At 37.8% G+C, this 23,764-nt stretch overlaps 3 protein-coding genes across 5 annotated transcripts; 1 reads left to right on the forward strand and 2 right to left on the reverse strand.

The window, feature by feature from the left end:
* Positions 1-68: 68 nt before the first annotated feature.
* Positions 69-1,157, reverse strand: LOC109178521 (3-oxoacyl-[acyl-carrier-protein] synthase II, chloroplastic-like). Its single transcript, XM_019328156.1, has 4 exons — positions 868-1,157; positions 667-751; positions 252-464; positions 69-106 (listed from the first exon to the last, which is right to left on the reverse strand). The coding sequence occupies exons 1-4, from the start codon at positions 916-918 to the stop codon at positions 102-104; spliced, it is 354 nt and encodes a 117-aa protein (XP_019183701.1). The 5' UTR covers positions 919-1,157; the 3' UTR covers positions 69-101.
* Positions 1,158-1,557: 400 nt separating this feature from the next.
* LOC109178523 (protein RRP6-like 1) lies at positions 1,558-3,471 on the reverse strand. Of its 3 annotated transcripts, none has more exons than XM_019328158.1 (4): positions 3,074-3,272; positions 2,731-2,907; positions 1,938-2,058; positions 1,558-1,684 (listed from the first exon to the last, which is right to left on the reverse strand). In XM_019328158.1, the coding sequence occupies exons 2-4, from the start codon at positions 2,760-2,762 to the stop codon at positions 1,592-1,594; spliced, it is 246 nt and encodes an 81-aa protein (XP_019183703.1). In that variant the 5' UTR covers positions 2,763-2,907; positions 3,074-3,272; the 3' UTR covers positions 1,558-1,591. The 3 variants fall into 3 exon arrangements, 1 of the variants encoding a protein (XP_019183703.1); XR_002053737.1 differs by lacking the exons at positions 1,558-1,684; positions 1,938-2,058 and adding exons at positions 3,301-3,340; positions 3,436-3,471 and having other exon boundaries at positions 2,521-2,907; positions 3,074-3,129; XR_002053738.1 differs by lacking the exons at positions 1,558-1,684; positions 1,938-2,058 and having other exon boundaries at positions 2,521-2,907; positions 3,074-3,129; positions 3,251-3,332.
* A 17,523-nt stretch (positions 3,472-20,994) lies between these two features.
* Positions 20,995-22,866, forward strand: LOC109178518 (cytochrome P450 CYP736A12-like). The gene is made up of 2 exons (XM_019328153.1): positions 20,995-21,961; positions 22,042-22,866. Exons 1-2 carry the CDS (start codon positions 21,080-21,082, stop codon positions 22,654-22,656), a joined length of 1,497 nt encoding a protein of 498 aa, XP_019183698.1. The 5' UTR covers positions 20,995-21,079; the 3' UTR covers positions 22,657-22,866.
* Positions 22,867-23,764: the final 898 nt, after the last annotated feature.

Consider the following 23,764-nt stretch of genomic DNA (forward strand, 5'->3'; position numbering starts at 1 on the left):
GTATCTGTGCAAGTAGTAGATTGTAAACACTAAATATTGAGAACCCATATACCCAATTACGAAAGCCAGCTTCTTCCATTGCAAGCTTATCCATCTCACCCTCAACCTGCAATAAAAGAGCAGGCATTTACTAAAGAATAACTTTTACATGGGTATATACAAGATTTAAAGTTACTCAAGCAGACCCCTTATCATGTATATGCAAGTATTAGGTACCTGGGGAATTATGAGAGATCGAGTAGAAAAGTTACCTGAACAGTTGCTACAGCCTCCACACCACCAGCTGCTCCTAGAAGGTGACCAATCATAGATTTTGTTGAGTTCACTCGTAACTACAAGTGCTTGGTACTCCTTGAGATCCCCAGCTGGTGTCGATGTTGCCTGTGCATTTATATAGTTCACATCTTCCCTAGATACCCCGGACTGAGCTAAGGCCTTCTCTATACATAGGATAACACCAGTGCCTGCTTGCATAAAATGGCAAATTCAAGTATGTGTCAAATCTGTAGCTAAATTGGACTTAAGACTACTTTATCGATAAACAGAAGTAGTCTTAAGTCCAATCAAGCTAGAAGGCATACACTTCAACTAAAATAACACAAATAATAGGACTGCCGTTTAAGGGTTTCTTATATTGAAGTATATATCCAGCTGTATAACCATTACCTTCGGGATGAGGCTCTGTCATGTGATAAGCATCGCAAGTGAAGCTTCCACCCAGGAATTCAGCATATATATTTGCACCTCTTCGCTGCTCATCCAAACAACGAAATTAAAGCACACCTCAAAAAACTAACCAATCAAAGGTATTCTAATGATTTCTGAGTTCCAAAGAAAATGAAAATGGAAATGAATCTTTAAGTTTACCTTGGCATGCTCGAGCTCTTCCAGGAGTAAAACCCCAGCTCCTTCCCCCATGACAAATCCGTCACGACCCTGTATAAAATATGTAAGTAATTATTTTAACCTAAAATATTGCCAAATAATGGAAAATTAAGTTTTTGGTTGCACTACTTCATTTGAAGTTGTAGGCACTAAAAACCAGGGCATTCTCAAGAACAAAGTAACATGTCATGCATCCTGAGTTCGATTCCAAGATATGACAACCATTTCTTTAATAACCATGTCTATGGTCCTCTTAACCTATGCGGCTATGAATGAACTTTTCTCCCTGTATACAAGCTCCCTAACATCAACTTTTGTCAGTTTTCTACTTTTCAAAGTCAAATTCAAATCTTGAAATTGGCCTAGCAGAAGGTTCTTCTTCGACATTTGCCAAACCGTGAAAATATGGATCTGCCAATGCCTGAAGAAGAGATCAAAGAATCACCAATATCAGGATAAGAACAACTTTATTTAAAAAGTGCACAAGACATTTAGGAAAGTTATGCAAACTTTTCTAAACACCATTAATAATATTACCTCTTCAGCAGATGGACGATCTTTGGGATCAAATGCAATTAAAAAACGTTCAATTAATCGAGATGGGGAAAACATGAGAGCATTAATAATTTATTTATCAGGAAAACATGAGAGCATTAATCAAGATGATGAAACTCTCATGTTTGCCCCAGAAATGAATTATTAAAGCTCATAATGATTGCATGAGAAAAAGGCACATATCTTTGCACAAACAATTGTTTGTATACAGCTGCATGCATATATCATAGCTAAGTTTGTATACCTGTAAGACAATTAATCATTTTAATCTAATTAGCAACTTCATACAATAATAATAATAATAATAATAATAATAATAATAATAATAATATTTCATTGATTAACTGAATTATATAAAGTCAGAGGCAAACATTTTCTTTTAACACCAAAAAGGTTCTTGTTTGAGCTTCAGGTAAGTCTAGTCATGGACTTCATATTTCTCATTGCTAAACACTTTCTTTTTTCATGTACTGAGAAAGAAAACACACAGACATTACCTCTGCCAAAGGAGAACTGCTTGTTTCAGTGTTGACATATAAAGAAAGCAACTTGATCTTCATGACACCATAAATGTACAATAGAAAGTGTGTATCTTCTCTGTGCTCCACAGCAACATACCTGAGAACAAATTATAATCTTATTCTCAATATAAAAGCACCAAAATAAATAGGAAAGCGCACTTCTAGTATAATATATTATTGAGAAATTGATTGTCACTACTATAACTAAGACTAAATCCTGATTGAATGTGTGAGCATATGCGAATCTGGAATTTAGTTGTACAGCTCGCTGGAAATTTCTAAGAGCAGTTTCATGGTCTTAGAAATTTCCTAAAATCAGTTTCTGTACATATAGCAACTAATTTTGAAGAGCTTAGCTTCGCTCTTTAATAAATTGAAGTCGGTGGATCCAGGCAAGCAAGAAGGAACCCATCTTTTTGGGTATAGATAAATTACTATCCATTTCTATACAAATATCATATAAATGTCAATAAGCAAAAATGCTTGTCCTAATAAAAAGCCAGCTCACTAAACATTATACCATGATTCAAGCACTGAAAATCACCTCTCTGAGAACTCAAGCAGAAACACTGTTGCATACTCTCATTAAACCTTGCATACTACAAGTATCTTATGTATTGAGCCCAATTGGTCAGTCATTCTTATAATGTCCAGTAGTGGCATGTGTTGAGTACTCATTAAATTTGTTTTGCATTAAAGGCAGCATATAGTGAGTTAACTCTTCTATACTTCTATTTAACAATGAGATGTGACAGCAAGGTTACATTACCTCTTCAGCAAAAAGCTCTTCCAGTACCTCATTTATTTGACGATCCTCTGCAACCATAGCCAATGCAATGCTCACAAGCTCATTTGACAAAACATAATCACTTATTTTCGACATGGTCAACAGATTTTTAGTCCTCGAGTCCAGAATTTCACTGATTATAACCGATTTGTCTGAAGCCTGTTGCATTTCAAAAACAGATCACAAAGTCAGATTGTTGAAAGAAAGATCCCTGTAGTAGATGAGAATTGAATATTAGTGAATTGAATATTAGTGCTTAAGATTCAAAAACAGATCCCAAAGATCTTTTGAGACTTGTTGATGGCAGCTCATATGAAATTATTACCTTCTTTACCAAGCAAGAATAGAATGAAGAGAGCCAACCATCTTCAGCACCAAGGCCTGTAAAAAGGCAAGAAAAATATATTTAAAAAAGAAAGATTAAATACATTTGTATATTTGTTGTCCAATGTATAGAAAATAGTTTCAGGATTTGCAATTCCATTCAGTCAGGAAAAAGCACCTATAAAAATTTGGAGAATCAATAACCAAATAACAAATTAAGCCGCACACCTCGTAACACAAAGGATCAGCTTTGATGGCAGCTTTGTACCTGCATAAGTCATAGAAACAGTTATGAGTTATATAAAGATGAGTTACTAACTTATGGCCAATTTAAGACCCCAACTTGCAAATCTATTAGCTAACCTTTGAAAAAAGAACGATGATAATCATTGACTAATCAAATGCATTATACATTAGCTTTGTGGATTGTCTGGTCTCAGGTCACCAGAAGATCAATCATAGAAAGAATTCAAAGAAAACATAACCTGCACTTTCATCTTTTATATTAGAAAAAGTTTTAGTCATACATACCAAGAACTATAATAATAACTAACTGTTGGAAAGAAACATCAAACTCTGAAGTCGAGTTAAATTCTTTCAGAATATTAAGATAGAAAGCTATTAGCTCTAGTAACATTAAGAAATTAGATACAACTAGTATGCGCAACATCTATTAATTCGTGAAGAATTGTCTACTTGTAATAAATAGCATACTCTCATTACCTTTAAGAAAGGAAATGTTTAATATAACAGAAACAGATCATATGGTTGCTGACGTTTTAGACTGTTGAAGTTGTTTCTCTAATGCATGTCTTTTAGAGAGTAATAAGCTCCGAGACTGTTTTGTCTTTACACTCTCATAGACCAGCTGCAGATATATTTAGAGAAGACTAGAAGGGGTTAGCAACTCTAAAGCTATCATCTCACTTCACTATTTCAGCACCTCAAATGATGGGGGTTCCCAAATAAAACCACATTTAAAGAGAATTGGAAGATTAGAAAGAGAATTAAGAAACACATTTAAAATAAATAAATAAAACCACACACGAAACACAAGAGGGGAGTTATGGGGAATACTTTGGTGTTGGAAACACTTATTTCATACAAAATTTCATCTTCAAGTTGCAAGATATGATCCTCCAAGAGAGAAACTGGTTTCTCAAGCATAAAGCTCGCTACTATGTCATTCCCTGGAAAATTGCAAATACAAAATAAAACCCACAGCAACCTAAATCTCCCTTCCCAACTAGAACTGAACTGCACACAGTTAATGACTATAAGTTCTTACTCAATCTTACTAGCAATCCATGAATCTAATTACGAATTTTATGATTCCTGAACTTCTATGAACAAGGTTGTTTATGATTCATTGTAGCAGGTTTAAGCATTGCCCCAAGTACAATCTATGAATCAACATGATCCACCACATAATTAACTTGAATATTGGGAAAAGATTTTAAATTAAAATGACAATCATACAAAGTAGACAAGTACAAAAATTAGTGGGATGTTAAGCCTAGTGTACCCCAGATGCACCATTCGATCACACTCTCACTTTATTCTTGACATTCTAAGCCCTATGAAACTTGGTATGATAGCGAGGAGCGGCGGGGACGGCGGCTGGGTCCGGAGCGGCGGAGACGTCGGCGTGAAGCAGCGGTCGAAGTGAAGCAGCGACTTTGCGGCAGCGATCGACGGCGGCAGCGGGGGCGTCGACGGGAAGATGGAGAGCGGTGGCAGAGGGGGCGTCGGCGTCGAAGATGAAGGAGGATGGAGATCGAAGTCGACGGTGAAGGAGGATGGAGATCGAAGGAGGATGAAGACGGCGGGGACGATGGTGCGGGTTGATCTGCTGCGCTAGGGCTTATTTTGATTAAAAAAAAATAACACGCGTCCAAAATACTGAGTTTTGGACGCGTATAATACGAGGGTTTTAATATTGGCGTCTAAAGTACAGAGCTTTGGACGCCAATACTGTTTTAAAATAAATAAAATAAGAAATTTATTTATATAGTGACATTTTAATTACAAAAATGCCACCGCACTACACTTTAGGAGTCCAAAGTTCTAACTTTGGACGCAAATTATTCAATTTTATTGATGTTTTTTGTACTAGTGTAGCATGCTTAACAAACGGGTAAACCAAACGTAGTTTCGAAGAACGCACAAGATTCATCACGGTTCAACGAAACACAATGTTGAACACTTAACACGATTCAAGACACCAAAACCTACATGGATTCCTACCATATAGTTCTAGACGTACGAAACATCAAGAAGACGCTCAAATAGTTCCACAAAAGAACAACGGGAAGTCAAAAGACCAAATACCCAGTCAAAAGAATCACAGGGAACAAATCCCGAACATACACCGAAGTGTACCCCGCGGGTGGACTCACGGGTAGGCCCCTACCCGCGGTTCTGCCCGCGGGTACATTACCCACCGGCCACTTGTACCTCGCGGGTGGGCGACGGGTGGACGCCTACTCGCCGTTCCGCCAGCGGGTACGTATACCAGCACAAAATAATTTCCTTCGGGGATTTTCAACTCCAAGCTCAAATACAAGTCCAAAACATGCCAAAACTCACCAAATACAACAAAATGAATTGAATCAAAGGAATAGCCAAGCAATGGCATAAAAGAACCCTAAACACAAGCTCTAGATATGCATTTTCACGAGACAATGCATAAACACTCACATTTCATAGCAAAATCACATGTACTATCCAATAAATCATTATATAGGTAAGCAAAATAGATTTTGTAGAGCATGGGTTACCTCTTGAAGACAAAAACCTTCACTTAACACTTCACCAAGCTCCTACTAAGGCTCACCTTCCAAACCCACTTCAAGAACACACCAAAAGATCATAAAGATTCTATCTTTAAGAAAAGACACCTAAGAAAACACTAAAAACACAAGATGAACATAGACCTTACCCTCCTAGATGCCCAAATGTATGAAAGGTAGAATCTTGGAGACAACTCTTGAAGATTTGACAAAGCTTCAACTTGGCTTGGAAGAAAAGCTATCTACCTTTTTAGAGAGAAGGTAGAGCTAGAATTTGGAAAGTGTAAGGAGAGAAATGAGGGTGTTCTACTAGGTTAGCATACAATACTAACACAAGGTGAAAAGTCAAGAATACCCTTACTAACATGAAGAGGTGTAAGGGAACAAGGGAACTCCTTACAAAGCTTAAGGTACAACCTTGACTTTGGGGTTGACTAGTCAATTACTAGTCCCCGACTATTGAATTTTCAGGATTTTTAGGAATTAAATTACCAATTGAAATAGGATTAATTACTTAATTAATCCCTTAATCGAATTCGGATTTCGGGGTGTCACCAAAGGAATGGACTAAAAGATAATAGACCTAGTCTAAACTATCAAAAGGGTCAGTCTAGAAGGATTAACCAAACGAGGGTAAATCCAAATGTCAATTAGAGGCAAAATCGTTCTGTGCATCAACGAACGAATCCTTTACAAAGGAATCAAAGAGATGAACGAAACAGACATGCCAAGAGGTCACTTAGAAGACCAATGATGGGCAACGGATGGAGTGGACCATCTGAAGAAGATTAGCTTGTTTATCCCAAACCCTTATCAAAAGCAAAGTTTGAAAAGATTCACAGGCATAAACAGACCAACTATTCTAAGCAGTATCGCAATCCACCAGATGCCTACTTTCAAAGTCGATACAAAGCCAAAAATTTTGCAAACATTTATTATGTTTATCGTGTATTTAATGGATACAAAGGACAAAGGATGAGTAATACCCACTCTAGGTTCACATGGATCCCAAAATTGTCTGCTAAACCTCAAGGACCCGAAACTGAAGGGGTACCTAAAAATGCATAATTTTTTATTGCAGGAAAAACAGGTCATCTGATATGTGGATAGTGGATGATCAAGACATATGACCGAGGACAAATCAAATTTGAGAAACTATAAAGAAGTTGATGGACCAAAATTTATATTTGGAGGAGAATCTAGTGGAAAAACTCGTGGAACTGGAGACATCATTAGAAACGGAATGATCATTCGGGATGTCTAACATGTTGAAGGATTGAAATTCAGTTTACTAAGCACCAGTCAATTTTGTGACAAAGGTTACAAAGTCGAGTTCTCCAAAGACGAATGTAAAGTGGTCAGCACTGGAGATGGTGACACAGTTCTCACAGCAAGACGAAAGAAAAACATGTATGTCGTCAATTGGGAACTCTCTAAAGCTAATGTTTGTCTTGTTGCTAAAAGAAATGCAGGTTTAAGTTGGGATTGGCACAACAAGATGAACCACCTTAATCTCAAAACCATCAACAAATTGGCGAAAAAAGATCTTGTAGAAGGCTTGCCAAAAATATCATATATCAAGGATAAAGTGTGTGATGCATGCCAGAGAGGAAAACAAATCAAAGCATCATTCAATTCCAAGTCTATTGATACAAACTCTCGACCATTAAGTCTTTTGCACATTGACTTATTTGGGCCAATTGATCCTGCTAGCTTAAGTGGACGAAAGTATTCACTAGTTGTAGTAGACGACTACACAAGATACACCTGGACGATGTTTCTAAGGAAGAAGAACGAAACTGAGAAAATGTTACCAGATTTGCTAAGACAACTTCAAAATGAGAAAGAAGTGAACATCATTAGAATAAGGTTAGATCAGCGAACAGAGTTCGTGAACATGGTTATCAAGGAATTTTGTGGACAGAATGACATTTTCCATCAACTTTCGGCAGCAAGAACACCACAACAAAATGGAGTAGCCGAAAGGAGGAACAGAACCTTGAAGGAAGCTGCACGAACTATGATAGCATACTCAGGATTACCAAAGCGCTTCCGGGCCGAAGCCGTCAATACTGCATGCTACACCCAAAATCGATCACTTATCAATCAAGCTCATGGACTCACTCCATCTGAATTATGGAAAGGCAAGAAACCTGTTGTTAGTTATTTTCACATCATTGGTTGCAGGTGTTTTATTCACAACAACGGACCGTGGTGATTGAGGAATCCATCCACGTCAAATTTGATGAAAGAAATTGAAAAGTCTCCATCCACGTTAAATTTCATGGGTTATTCTTCAGTAAGTTAAGCTTTCAGGGTTCTAAACAAAAGAACCATGGTGATTGAGGAATCCATCCACATCAAATTTGATGAAGGAACTGAAAAGTCTCCACAAAATGATGAAACTATCGACGTGAGAAATCTAAGCATGCAAGGTGAACCTACCCATGTGGAAGAAGATAGTTCAGAACATAAAGATTTCTTATCATCTTATCAAAGATGTCTACCTAATTCCACTGAACCAAAAACAAGAGTCCAGCACGAACCAACGGTGGAAGAAAGCTCTCCGGCACCCCAGGCACAATCTGAACCAATGATCTATGTTGAATTGCCCTACATTCCTGAGATGGATGTGCAAACACAACAGACATCCTTTGAACCAGACTTGAGATGGTTGAGAAATCACCCATCTGATCAAATCATAGGAAATATTCAAGAAGGAGTAAGAACTCGTGGTTCTATGCACGAAAGCATGATGGCATGCTTCCTATCTCAAATAGAACCTAAATCCATTGAGGATGCCTTATGTGATTTAGATTGGGTCACAGCTATGCAGGAAGAACTACACCAGTTTGAACGAAACAATGTATGGGAGCTTGTTCCAAGGCCCACTCATCAAAATGTTATCAGAACCAAGTGGGTTTTCAGGAACAAAATGAGTGAGTATGGAATCATTGTTAGGAACAAGGCATAATTAGTGGCCAAAGGCTATTGTCAAGAAGAAGGCATAGATTTTGACGAAACGTTTGCTCCCGTTGCAAGACTGAAAGCAATACAAATCTTTCTGGCATATGCAGCCTACAAGAATTTTAAGGTGTTCCAAATGGATGTGAAAAGTGCTTTTTTAAATGGGCTTCTTGAAGAAGAAGTTTATGTCGAACAACCTCCAGGTTTAGTAACTAATCATGAAAATGATCAAATCTATCACTTAAAGAAAGCTCTATATGGCTTAAAACAAGCACCACGAGCTTGGTATGACACACTCTCATACTTCCTGATCAATTGTGGCTTTACGAAATGAGTTGTTGATAAAACTCTTTTTCGTATCAAGGATGGTGATCACATTCTACTTGTGCAAATCTATGTAGATGACAACAACTTTGGTTGCACAAATCCTGATATGTGCGAGAAATTCTCTAAACTCATGCAAGGAAAGTTTGAAATGAGCATGATGGGAGAATTAAACTACTTTCTTGGGCTACAAGTAAAACAATGTGTTGATGGAATATTCATTAATCAAGCGAAGTATACGAAAGGTTTGATCCGAAAGTTTGGAATTGATGGAAAATCATCCGTCAAAATTCCAATGAATACATCCTTAAGAATGGAAGTTGATAATGAAGGGAAATATGTGGATCAAACAAAATATCGAGGGATTATTGGATCTCTCTTGTACCTAACAACGAGTAGACCTGACATTTCTTTCAATGTTGGGGTATGTGCGCGTTTTCAGGCTAAACCGAAAGAAAGTCATCTGAGTGCTGCTAAAAAGATCTTAAAGTACCTCAAGGGAACCCAAAGTGTTGGACTTTGGTACCCGAAAGGAGGATCTTTCGACCTAATTGGTTATTCCGATGCAGATTTCGCTGGTTGTAAAACTGACCGAAAGAGTACCTCTGGAACCTGCCAGTTCCTAGAGGGAAGACTCGTGTCTTGGTTCAGTAAGAAACAAAACTCAATTGCAACCAGCACTGCTGAAGCTGAATACATAGCAGCTGGAAGTTGTTGTGCGCAAATACTATGGATGATGCAACAACTCAAGGATTATGGTGTGATAGCACGAGAAGTGCGCATAAATTGTGATAATACAAGTGCTATTGCCAAAACTCATAATCCAGTGCTTCACTCTCGAACTAAACATATTTATATCAAATATCATTTTATTCGAGATCATGTTGAGAAGAAAAACATATCACTAGAGTATATTAACACTGATGATCAACTAGCTGATATTCTCACAAAGCCACTAAATGAAAACATATTCTCATCTCTCAGACATGAACTTGGGATGATTGAAATGATCTAACATAAAGATGGAATGAGCCAAAATTATTCCGTGCATGTGAACTGAAAGATTCTCAAAAGATAGCCTTGGGAAATGGAGTGAAAATATTTTGGAGAGATCTACACGCAAACAATTTCATTTCACTCCTATATAAGATGCAGTGCTCCTCAGAAGAAAAATTCATATTAACCAACTATTTTACTTCAAGCTTGTTTTAGTGTTTTGATTACAGGCATGGACAAAGGCAATGGAAAGGTTGATGAACTTGACAAAAGACAAGCTCGAAAGGATCATTATCTGAAGGAGGCACGGAAGTTAGCTGATAAAAGAATTGAGAAAATAAGATAACAGCATGACAAAGTCGAAATCACGTATACCCCATTTAATGAGAAATCATCAACAGGTTCTGTTTTTCGCTATATCCCAATTTACAAAAAATACTTCAAAAAGGCAAACTCTCCACTCCATGAGAGACCTCAATTTATTCCAACGTTCGGCTACATCCCAATCCCAGAGGAATTCTCTCATGGTTACCAAATATCTAACCCTGGTGATGAATCTCGTGCCCCTACTCTAACCATCAGAGAAATGGATGAATATGACGGCATAAGTTTTTCAATATTGGAGAAAGAAGATAGCTTTGATTATTCACCTCCTGGCACACCTTCCGGCCTAACTGGCACTCTAAAGTCCACTGCTAGCAAGACAAAGAAAGATTAATGTCTAAGTGGCACAATCTCCACTACTGTTGTGATATTTTTTTAAAATTAAATGAAATCCTCACTTCCATGGTTTTCCTTATCTAACTATGTCATGGATTATAATACAATTTCTATCCTGCCATAATTTCATCTTTGGCCAACAAAAGGGTCTCAGATTGATTCCCTATGAGTAGGGTCAAATGCAATAATGACACATGGAATTGGAAGAGCATTGATTTGACAAAGTATTCAAGGATTCAAAACGGAAATTGAATACTATGGAGAAATTCACGGTCATAGAGGACATAATAACCGACTCGTCATTATGACCACCAAAAACTCATGATCCGTGATCATCTTGAAACGGCTATTTAAAGGCAGCTTATCTTTCATGTTTCTCATCATAAAGAAAAATGGAGAACAAATAAGGAGACAAATCGGCATCTCCCAGGAAACAAAAGGATAAGAGCAGCAAAAAGAAGGAAGAAACGTCTCAGAAGAAAGAAAATTCCCGGAAAACCACCGCAACTCACAAAGGAGGATTTGGCTAATCCAAACTTCAACAGGGATTTCTTAGCCTTCGTTGATAGCCATCCGGTTGCAAATGATTTAGACAGTGATCCGGGATCACTAATATCATACAACACTTGGAAGAGAGAAGCCAGCGAGTGGCTAAATGAAGAAACTTCTGAGAGAGAAGTAACTTCTGAGGGGGAAGAATCATCTGTGGATGTGCCAAGTTTCAAAGAGAAAGAAAAGAAATGATCTTCTCTTTTTCATGTAATATTTGTGGACACATGTCTTTAATAATGTTTAGTGTTAGTGTAATAAGTGTCCATCCATGATAATATGAATGTGTTGCTGCTAATTATGATAAATTCTCTATCAGAAACCTTATTTGTTTCGTAATGATCGTCTATGGTTTCCTTCAAACAATGAATCTTTATTTGATTCAAAACAGTCACTTTATTCTCTGAAACTTCACGGGACTGTTAAAAGGATATCTCAGGGAGAATCTTTCACCAACTATCTGACTAATTCACAAGGAAATTGCACTTGGACGAAAGAACCTCTGCCATAAGGTTAATAAAGTGACATTGGGAATGTCAAATTGAGTCAACAAATGCAGTCAAAGCTACACGAAATTCTTGGGTAACTGAAAAGGTTGAAACTAATAGAAAGATCCGGGAAAAGCAAGGTGACTATTATCCTGGAAACAGTGTCAGAGCACCACTAAAGATCTCTTCTGAAGAGGAACAATACCCACATAATGAAGGATTCTTGGCGGATGACTCCGAAAACTCATCTCCAGTTGTGGATCAACATGAGGGACCACCTCCAATCACTAAAAAGAAAGGAAAATCAAAAATGTTTTCATCAAAGGAAGACTGGAACAACCCCTCATTTGACCGAGACTATCTTGAGTTTCTCAGTGAGTATGATGGAGAAATTGAACCTGATGATGAAACTGAAGACGAACTAGAACCCAACTCTTCGGCTAACTCCACCGTCTCAACTCTTACGGACTGGTTGTCCCTCAAACTCTACAAGAAATACATGCCTAAGGGGGAAGCCAGCACAAGCTCGAAAGGAAAGGGCAAGAAGTAACTTTCGGCTATGGTCTAGAAGACTGACGGAGTAGTCTTAGTAAGAGTCATTCTGTGATCCTTAATGTTATTTATGTGTGTTAAGCTGGTTGTCGTTTAATCTTGATGTTTCGTGTTCTATCTTTTAAATAAAAATCCTTAAGTTTCGTGTCTTTGGAATCAGTACTATAATTCTCTCTGAAACTTCATCTGGATCTTAAACACGAGACGTTTAATCAACACTCTCCACGAAACTTTATTTGGTTCGTGGGGACTGATGAATCCTTATTCGATGCAAGACAAAATCAATTATGAATTCTTTCCATAACTGAGAGTTATTTGAAAGGTCTGCATCCCAATCGTCCGATGAAAAAATGGAAGAGGATCGTGTGACCAAGAAAATAGGTCCACTACCCCATGATATCGCATGTCGTGTTAGTTGAGAGGACATGTATTAAATGTCCATACCTCCATACTTAAGTATTTTCTCTCTCCACACTAAATGCGGAATGATTCTTTTTGATCTGCTATATGCCTTATCAGATGAATTTTGACAGTATTTTACCACAAATACAAAAAGTTGTCAAACATACCAAGGGTCTATACGATTTTCCACCCAAACATCTCTAATTCAAATTCCGGGTGACCCACATTGAACACCCGATCCTGAGAAACTACCCATATACTATTTAACCTACACCCACTCACCCATAAACCTTTTTCTTCTCATACACGTTTCTCAGCATCATATTCCTCCCAAGAAAACACTTTCTCTACTCTTCATACTTCTGCAATTTCTCTGCCTCTCCATCTCTATTCCAATGGCTAAGAAAACTAGATCAAAAGCCTCTAATCCAGAGCCTGAAAACACCAACAAGGAAGAGTTGCCTACCTACCCTATCTCAGACGAGAAGTTCATCCGATCAAGGGCACCGTTTGTGCTATGTGGCTTCATGTGGGATGCTCTTGGCTTCTGCCAGCACGTTCTTGACAAGAAGTTTGGTGAAAAAGTTATTGATCTAATCAAAGATTGCGGCCTATACAACTTCGTCACTCACACTTATCAGTTCTTCTTTGCATTTGATGTCGCCCAACTTTATCTCAATGCAAGAGTTTCTTCAGATGCTACAACCATTACCTCTCAAGTGAACGGAAAGGATATATCCGTCACCAGTAAAGACATCCAAGAGGCTTTCATGTTCCCGGAAAGAGATGATACATATCACTCGAATTTCTCTCAGCACACCTTCGACCAACAGGTCTTTTACGAAAGCATTCGGAATGCACAATCTTTCGAGGAGATCGAATGACCTTTGAGGAAAAAGTGTTTCAAACTCGATTACGAGTTCATAGTGGACATCTTCAACAAAATTGTGGAGCACAAAACCTCAGGAACGGATGATGTGTCAAAGGATAAATAGAAGATGCTCCATGCATTTCTGAATGGGTATAAGGTTGATTGGTTGAAAGTCGTCTTCGACTTTTTACGGTTAAATATGACCTCTGGAAAGACGCCGAAAGGAGATATAGAGCGAAAGATTGCCTTTGGATTCATGATTGGACACCTCCTGAATCACAAGAAAGTTGTTCTCCGAGAAGGAACTCCTCCAGGCCCGAAAGTTTATCACATGAAGTCCAAACCTCCTGGGTATGATAGACAACGAGCATTAGAAATGGGTGTACTTGTGGTAGCCTCACCTGCTCCAGCCGAAAGCAAGTCCAAGCGAAAGAAGGTCTCGGATCCAGAACAATCACCAAAGAAGAAACAAAAATGGGTGAAAAAGGCTAAGACACCTACTGAAGAAGTCTAGGCACTAGTCTCAGAGAAAGAACTGCCTCAACAAGATATAGCTTTGGCTGAAGCTACTTCTAAACCCTCAACAAAAGTGGTGGAAAATCCGAAAGGAAAGGAAAGAAAGAGAAAATCCAAGAAACAAAAAGTTGTTAAGAAGCCTTCCTCGAAAGTACAGCAAATAAGCAGTCTCTCATCTAAATCATCATAAATTGAAGCAGACAGTTCATAGCTAAGTCGAGCTGAACAGACCAAAGAAAGATTCAGACCAACTAATAAAAAAACACAGAAAGTATTACTCCGACTTGCTCCAGGACCTTCTGTTTCTGACAAACCGAAATCAAAGGAAAGGACAGAATCTCACCAGCAAGATGCTCAGGGGAAGGAAATACGAGCCAATCATCAAGAGTCAAACATCTTTCACAAGCACTTGCTCTGGACAGAAAGAACAAGAAGTCTCGTAAACGAAAGTCCACCAGAGAACCAGAAACCGAAAGCATCTTTCCACAAGAACCTACTATGGCAGAGCATATCGAAACGATTCTGACACAAGAACATGCTATAGTAGACAAGGACAAAGTTTGCCTCTTCCACCAGCTGATCACTTAAGTCTCCCACAAGAACCTGGCTTGCCAGAAGAGACGAGAGAAGTGATCAACACGCAAGAAGAAATTCCACCACTATCTCAAGATCAACTTCTTTCAACAAGAAATCTCGAGTGATTATCAACAAGTGATTAGATGGCAGCAGTGGCGAACATCATCTCTCAATCAGTTTCTTGAAGAGTTTGATGTAATAAGAAATGAAGAAGAGTTTGCACTTGCATGGATTGGCACTCAGAATGTCTATGAGGCTACAAGACTCGAAACTATCAATCGAGCCTACTCATACAAGCTGACAAATCGCAGTATTGCGAAAGGAAAGGCTACAATAAGTCTCGACGTTAAGAAGCCTCCACTTGATCCAACGTTTGAAGCCAAAATGAAGGAGCTCAGGGAAGCAATGAGGTTATCCAAGATCAAAACTGAGCGTGAAAAGTTACATCAAAATGACCCCAATTGTAGCACAAGCGGGACGAAAGATGTTGAGCTAAGTGATAACATCCCTGAAACAAACACAAATAAGAAGAAAGAAAGAAGACAAGATGAAAACCAAGAAAAGAAGGAAGGAAACCAGGGAAATGAGAAAGAAGAAAATCCAGCAAAAAAAGAGAATTGAGACACAGGAGAAGACAAAGAAGCAAATGACAATGAATCAGAAGAAGAGAAACAGGATGAAACAGGTGAAGAAAAAGAAGATGAAGAAGGAAGTGATGACAGCAATCAGGACAACGATGATGATGACGAAAGTGATGAAAGTCTGATGATGATGATGATGATCCTGATAATGAAGGTATTGTTGCTACACGAAACACCGATGTGGAAGCTGAAAGAAACTCTCTATCACACAAAGGACAACCCGAAACTTCACCTGGTGCTCAGAACAATCCCTTGAATGAGATGCACGATGGCATGACAACTAATGATGGCAAAATGGATGCATCACCTAGAGCGAGCCATGACAACTCCAGTCCAAGGGATAAAGGTGCTCAAAATTCGGATGCTATTGAAATTTCACAACCTGAAGCAAGGGCAATAATCTCACTCTTGAAACAACAATGTGAGGAGTCTTGGATAAGCTATGAGTGGCTACAAGCCAAACAGCAGATCGACAACTCGAAACATGATGCCTTATCCAAGAACATGGATCAAGTCTTGGAAAGTTTGTCTACAATTCGACAAAGTCAGAAAACTTCGGGACTATGTAAGCAACAACTTCTTTAAACAATTTCCAAAGACCAACATACTATCAAGTTTTCCCAATTTGGTCTCAAGGAAAGAGTGGATTTAGCATCCACAAAAATTGACACTGCTAGTGATAACATGTTTATAATGGCCGATTACCAACTCTAAATCTTGCGGTATGTCAAGGATCTAACCATTGCAGTCAACAAACTCTTGAAGCCCTCCGATCCATCTACTGATGATGCCAAAAAGAGGGAAACGAGGAACAAGAAAGATGATAATGATGAAAACGAAAGAAGAGGGGAATGAGGTCTTGAAAGCAGACAAGGCGAAAGGAAACAAGATCATAGAAGTAATGCAAGAACGCAGAAGTCCACACCTCCACCTGTCCCCAAGTCAAGTCACCCTCCTCCTTCCAGATCTCGACAAAATTCCTTAAGGCCTCGACAATCCTATGGATCCAAATCTGCCTATTCATTTGTAGGACGAACTCTGAGAGAGAAGAAGAACCTTCGTCAAAGGTTGATGATGGACAAAATTATGACAATGGATGGCTCAGGAAATTTTCTTCAGTACAAGGAATATGAGGAAGGAAGCGGAAAAAGGTTTGAAGGATGCAACTTGCCTATATGGCTGATGAAGAAAGACAATGTAACAAGACAGGAGTTCCAAAGAAAGAAGAATGATGAAATAAAGAGAGCAAATGAAAAACTTTGGCTCGAACAAGAAGAAGATAAAAAACAGAGAGAACAAGACCTCATTCGCATTCAAGAAATAGAAGAGAAAATAAGGGATGTTTCCTCAGTTGAAAAAGATGTTGATCCAAGCGCCAAATAAAATGTTGTGTTCAAGATACATGAAGAATCAGGCAAAAGCTATATGGAGGGAATGAACTCTATTGAGCTCGTGTCATAGTGGAATCTCGGCATTGTACCAGGTTGAAACATCTTAGAAGCCTACAACAATTACATGAGCTACAACCTGACGGAGAAATACGCCAAGTTAGCTCAAGCCAATCCAGTCCAAACATTCAAAAACTTAATCAACAATGATCTGGATTTCAAGAAATTGCTCAAGGAACAAAAGGAACGTGATGACAAAAAACGAGAGGAAGCATGTCAGATGAAACTGAAACTTTTGAACATGTAATATCTTTTAATTTCATTATCTCTTTTGTAATGTGCTTGATCAGAATGAAAATCCATATATTTTTGTTATCTGTGTTGAATACATTTTTAGTGTTGTTAAAGCTTCTTAGAACTTCATGTAAACTCAACTATTTGGTTGTTTTGTAATAAAAATTCTTTTAAAGGATATCCTTCGGCCTGATAGCAAGAGTATAGGTTTTGACATCATCAAAAAGGGGGAAATTGTTAGGAACAAGTGTAATTAGACTTTGATGATACCAAACTTGCTAGGATTGTAGACCCCTATTTTCATTTTTCTTTAGAACTTTCGTTGCAAACGAAAGCCATTGTAACTCAACGAATGATTCGCACTATGCAATACACGAATCTTGATTGAGGTTAGTAGGATAGGTCTACTTGAAGACATGAAGACAAAGAGAAAGACTAGAGATCAACTCAAACCGAAAGATGGAAGGGTCTAACTCTCGGACAATCATCAAATAACAAGGAAGATCATTCTTCTAAAAGAAAGGACGAAAGATAAAGTCTATCCTTCAAAGTAACCTTTTAGAGACAACAAGTCTAAGTTAGATTTGTAAAGACAACTTTTATTAAGTGAAGCAAGAAGAATGCTGTCTATGTCTCTCAGCTGGGCAATCATCATAGACAAAAGGTGTCTTAGGAATGATATTCACAAAAACCAATGAGCATTAAATGATTGGTACCATCTTGTCATTAGAAAGGACAAAAAGTCACGGTGCTTTCTATCATCAACGGCTACATAGTACCGCCAAATTAAATGTTATATGCCCACTGGTTATTACCCACTGGTTATAGGTTCGAAATATGATCTCCCCCCAACGGATGAATTTCTCCTCACCTATAAATACCTCTCTTCACCATTGAATAAGGTGCTGATTGTTCAACAGATTTTATCCTTTGAAAAGCTCCTTAAACAAGCTCATTCATAAGCTTTTCATAATCAGCGTGGTACATTTGTGAAGTCTTCAAAGAGATTCATCCTACATCTACACTTCACAAACTTGAAGAAGTCTTGCATCTTTTCTCACGTGAAGATTCATCCAGTTAACAAGACAAGACTTCAACATGTTGGAGAAACTCAACATCATGATTCCAACACTCAACTCTGAGGAAGAATTTGATAGAGGCGGAGTAAACTCGAGGAGTTGAAAAACCAACTAAGTGGCTATCCGGCTTAGTGATCAAGGAAGCTAGCTCGAAGTAGTTTGTACTAGGAGTGATAGTGCAAACCCTTTCACAAGTTGTAAAAGAAGAGTGGAGTAGGCTTTGTTAATAGCCGAACCACTATAAAAATCTCTCTCTCTATCTCTCTTTACTTTCGGTTGATTATCTTTCGTGCATTGCATTTCACACTGACCCAACGATAATTCTCAATAACAAAAATGTGCAAAGTTCAAATTAAAAACAAACAAGTTATTTCGTTGTGCATCACTCCAAAAGGAGTTGCTTTGAAAAATCGAGTAGAATTTATTCACCCCCCCCCCCCCTAAACTCACCTTCCGACCCTACCGGGACCAACACACTTAACACCAAAACTAACAGAGGACCATTTTGACTTAAAATTCAATAGCCAGAGGACCACTTTAGGTGCAATTAAAAGTCAATGAACCAATTTAAAAAAATTTCATAGTCAGAGGACCATTTTGGGAATTAACTCTATGTAAAATCAATGGTCAATCTCAACAAGGCAATGTTTATAACCCAATAAAATAACTAAGCAATTTGTGAACTAAAGATGTGAATATAACTACTAAATATATTACAAGGAATAAGGTTGAGAATGAATAAGTAGAAGAGCGATCATTATTCTGTGGAACGTGGTTCACACATTTGTGTAAATTATAAATAAAAAAAATACATTTTTAATATACTAAAAGTATATTATTTGTACACATAAAATACATTATCTGAAAATATATGATTTCTTATATACTATCAAATAATACACATTCAGTACAAAATGTACTTTTAGTATATTAAAAATATATATTGCATTCATGGCCCACACAACTATGTGAACTATGGTCCACACAATAATTTGTCGTAGAAGAACGCATGCAAGTAATGTAATTAAGTTGTTACTTGCACTCCAAAGTTTGATTTATTTATAAAAATACCATAATATTTTTTGAAATTGCTTTTGATCTATATATTGATCTTTCTAGATAGACGGCTTAGCTCATAGTTCTTTCCTAGATAGGCTATATATATATATATATATATATATATATATATATATATATATATATATATATATATATATATATATATATATATATATAAATTTTTTTTTTAAGTTCTCGTGCAGCTGAATGCTTCCCGTGCGGTTGTGCAGGTGATTAATGTGCGTGAGTTTTGTAGTTAATGTGCGTGAGTCTTGTGCTTAAGGTGCGTGAGGTTTGTGCTTAATGTGCGTGAATGTGTAGTGCTTAATGTGCGTGAGTTTTGTACTTAAGGTGCGTGAGTCTTGTGCCTAAGGTGCGTGAGTTGTGTGCTTAATGTGCGTGAGTATGTACTTTAATGTAAGTTGTTGTTGAAACTTTAAAGTGCATGAGTTTTGTGCTTAATGTGCCTGAGTTTTGTGTTTAAGGTGCGTGAGTTTTGTACTTAATATGCGTGAGTGTGTACTTAATATGAGTTGTTGTTAAAACTTAAGGTTCGTGTGTTTTTGTCCTTAAGGTGCGTGAGTTTTGTGCTTAAGGTGCGTGAGGGTTGTGCTTAAAATGCGTGAGTTTTGTGCTTAAGGTGGGTGAGTTTGTGTTCCGAATGTATTTTGTTTGTGTGTTTAATGTACGTCTGTTGTTTACTTAAAATGCGCCAGTGTAATGCTTAATGTGAATCCACCTGCACAACCGCACGGGAAGCATCACCCGCACCTGAACCATTCCATATATATATATATATATATATATATATATATATATATATATATGAAAGATTCAAGGGAGAAAACCTCCCAATTAGATCTACTAGATGGACAATCCATATTTGTCTACGTACAGTTCTCACAAGGATTGTCCATCTGGTAGATCTTTCCAGAGGTGTTCACCCACGTATTTGTAAAAATAAGATATCAAATTTTTAGAAAAATATGGTGTTATTTTCGTAATTATTGTTATGTACTTGTGCATTTTAGAACACTATATTATGCATTATGTGAGACTGTGACAAATAAATATGTATTCATGGATAGCTTTTTAAAGCTTGCATGGACAGCTCAACTGGTCATAGAGGTGAAAGTTGGAAAGAATGACCAGGGATCAAGTCTCACAGTTAATTTACATCTTTTGAAAGGCTACTCCGTACATTTTAAATCTAAAGTACAAATAAAACTAAAAAACAATCTTTATGAGTACAAAACCTAAATTTAAACTAAAAAACAATCTTTATGAGTACAAAACCTAAATTTAATGCAATACACTTTCACATTTTTACGTGTGCAATCTTTTAATATTAAATACATTATATGTTAATACTAAATATACATCATTGCAGGCTTATGTATAATTAACAAGCAATATTGGTAAAACGAATTACTACCATCGCATTTTATATTATATTTATTTATGTTTGATAGATGACAGTACGTACAAGTAGGAAATTCTTCCAAGCCACTTGTTGACGACAGAGTTGCATAGGGACGTGGAATGCATGCATGAGGAAGTTTCCAGTGTGTTTTACTAGTCAACCTCTACGTGTTCATGCGGTTTCACGTTTTTACTATCTTTTCCTTAATTTCGTCAGCATGCATGCGTGTATTTATATTGTGTGATGCTTAGTTAAGGTGAATGAGAAGTATTAGTTGTTTGTTCCAATCCTAAGAGCTTCTCTGATTTTCTTTTCTCCTTCCTTCAATTCGTAGTCCTCTTGGAGTTGTACGTATCAAGAGAAAGTAACCATGGCATGGGTTTGGACAACGCTTGCTGTGTTTGCTGCAGCTTTGTCTCTCATTCATGGTCTTTTAATGAAGACGAAAGCCAAGAAACTACTGCCACCAGGTCCAAGAGGGCTTCCCATTTTGGGACACCTTCACTTGCTTGGTAAAAATCCCCATCAGGATTTGAGCAAGCTAGCCAAACACTACGGTCCTATCATGCATTTGCGATTCGGCTTCCTTGACACCATCGTGGCTTCATCTCCTCATGCTGCACAGCTCTTCCTCAAGACTCATGACCTTGTGTTTGCAAGCAGACCACCTATTGAGGCAGCTAAGTATATATCTTATAATCAAAAGAATATGTGTTTTAGCCCATATGGTCCTTACTGGCGCAACATGCGCAAATTGTGTACATTACAGTTGCTTAGTAATCACAAGATCAATTCATTTCAAGCCACGAGAAGAGAAGAATTGCGTTATCTTATCGACTCACTCAAGCAATCAGCTCTGGATCGTGTGGCTGTTGATCTAAGTGCTAAAGTTTCTGACTTGAGTGCAGACATGAGTTGCAGGATGGTGGTTGGGAAGAAGTACGAGAATAAGGACATTGATGCCAGGGGTTTCAAAGGTGTGATTAACGAACTTATGCAGCTATCAGCTATACCAAATCTTGGGGATTATTTTCCTTATCTTGGTAAGCTTGACTTTCAAGGATTAACTAGACGAATGAAGGTCCTCGCCAAAGTCATTGATCGGTTCCTTGAGAGGATCCTTGATGAGCATGAACAGAGTGGAAGCAGTGATAAGATGACAAAGGATTTTGTAGATATCATATTGTCCATCATGAAGTCCGGAGAGACTAAGTTTCAATTCAATCGTGAACATGTCAAATCTGTTTTGATGGTAATCATTCATTCAATATATATATTTTTTCAAGTATAATTATTTTTCTTTAAAAATTAAATATTGAATATTATATGTAGGATATGCTTGCGGGATCAATAGATACTTCATCAAGTGCAATTGAGTGGATTATGACAGAACTCTTGAGACATCCACAAGTATTGAAGAAAGTTCAACACGAATTAGAAAGTAAGGTTGGTTTGGATAGGATGGTGGATGAATCAGATTTGGAGGATCTAAACTATTTAGAAATGGTCATGAAAGAATCCTTTAGACTTCATCCTCCAGGGCCATTACTTATCCCTCATGAGGCAATGGAGGATTCCACCGTTGATGGCTTTCACATACCCAAAAAAGCACGAATCATTATAAATGTTTGGTCAATTGGACATGATCCAAATGTGTGGGTTGATCCTGAGAATTTTATCCCAGAGAGGTTTGAAGGTTGCAATATAGACTATCGCGGGAGCAATTTTGAATTTATTCCTTTTAGCTCTGGTAGAAGAAGCTGTCCTGGTTTACAACTTGGAATTACTGTGGTAAGATTGGTGGTAGCACAACTAGTGCACTGCTTTGATTGGAAACTTCCAAATGGTATGTCACCTGAAGAGTTAGACATGACTGAGGAATTTTCTCTTGTGATGCCTCGTGCCAAGCACTTGATAGCTGTTCCCCACTATCGCTTAAATATTTAAGCGAATGAGTGTTTAAAAAGCTTATTTCTTTACATAAATAATTAAGGAAATACAAAACTTCTTGTAAGGTGGTGAATATCATCTAGTTGTCGAAATTGTTTGTATTTTCGGAGCTGTTTGTAATTGGCATCGCTAGTGAATTGATTTTCGGTGGTGGAATGCTTGTAGTTTGTTTGTATGAATGGATGCAAGTAGTGTTTAAGTTTTCTATGGTGTGGATTGTTGTTTGTAATGTTTTTTCTGATAATAGTCGGATTGCATAATATGTGTGTGCATCGATTTTTGAGTATGTGTCCAGCATGGTAACAGTGACAATTGTGTATTTCATTGCGGTGGTGATGATTCTAAGGGTTGTTGGTTGTTGTTATGAATGTATGTTTTCATTTTGGTGACATTAGGCTGGGTGAAATTGTGCATGCCGTGAGTTTGTTTGTGCATTAGACTGCTAGTTATGGTGCATTGTGGGTTGTGTGTTGAGGTTGGATTCCATTAGTCTTGTTTGTACAATGGTGTGGTAGTCATACTGCATCGATCGTAGGTACGTTTGTGTGAAGTGCAATGGTGGTTATTCTTTCCGCGTCTTCATGATTTGGTGGGGTTAGTAGTTGTGATTATAGGGTGCAACCATATGCAGTAGGCGGTGTTTTGGTGAAAACAACTTGCATTAACAATTAAATCAGATGAGAAATACAGGCGGGTGGAACAGACTTTCATGACCCTAGGACAGACATAGACACAGTCGCCTTAGCTAACACATGAGCGACATGGTTTGCTGATCTTTTGACATGGCGAATGACTACATCCCCTATGTCCCTAGCAATCCAATGGAATTGCTTCACAATTATATATACCAGCATAAGAATTGTGTAACACAAACGAAGTAAAAGCGGAACAGAAATTAAGACAATCAAACTCAATGATGAGATTATTAAAATGACATGATTTTAACCATAGAAGGGCCTCCTTCACTGCTAGCGCCTCCGCAAGGTACGGATCTCGCTCGCACTCTAACCGCCCACCACAAGCTGCCACGAAGTTGCCTTGGTGGTTCCGCACAACCGCTCCAAAACCAACTCCATTCGAACCAGCTGCGGCATCAATGTTGCAT

The sequence above is a fragment of the Ipomoea nil genome, unplaced genomic scaffold, assembly GCF_001879475.1.
Source record: "Ipomoea nil cultivar Tokyo-kokei standard unplaced genomic scaffold, Asagao_1.1 scaffold0848, whole genome shotgun sequence".
In the NCBI taxonomy this organism is placed as follows: domain Eukaryota; kingdom Viridiplantae; phylum Streptophyta; class Magnoliopsida; order Solanales; family Convolvulaceae; genus Ipomoea; species Ipomoea nil.

Coding starts and splice junctions, on each gene's coding strand:
- LOC109178518 (XM_019328153.1), top strand. CDS start 21,080: ATGGCATGGGTTTGGACAACGCTTGCTGTGTTTGCTGCAGCTTTGTCT. Junction 21,962..22,041: donor ATGTCAAATCTGTTTTGATG/GTAATCATTCAT, acceptor TATTATATGTAG/GATATGCTTGCGGGATCAAT.
- LOC109178523 (XM_019328158.1), bottom strand. CDS start 2,762: ATGAGGTACTGGAAGAGCTTTTTGCTGAAGAG. Junction 2,059..2,730: donor AAGAGCTTTTTGCTGAAGAG/GTAATGTAACCT, acceptor ATTTGTTCTCAG/GTATGTTGCTGTGGAGCACA. Junction 1,685..1,937: donor GCAGTTCTCCTTTGGCAGAG/GTAATGTCTGTG, acceptor ATTGTCTTACAG/GTATACAAACTTAGCTATGA.
- LOC109178521 (XM_019328156.1), bottom strand. CDS start 918: ATGGGGGAAGGAGCTGGGGTTTTACTCCTGGAAGAGCTCGAGCATGCC. Junction 752..867: donor AAGAGCTCGAGCATGCCAAG/GTAAACTTAAAG, acceptor TTGGATGAGCAG/CGAAGAGGTGCAAATATATA. Junction 465..666: donor GACAGAGCCTCATCCCGAAG/GTAATGGTTATA, acceptor TTATGCAAGCAG/GCACTGGTGTTATCCTATGT.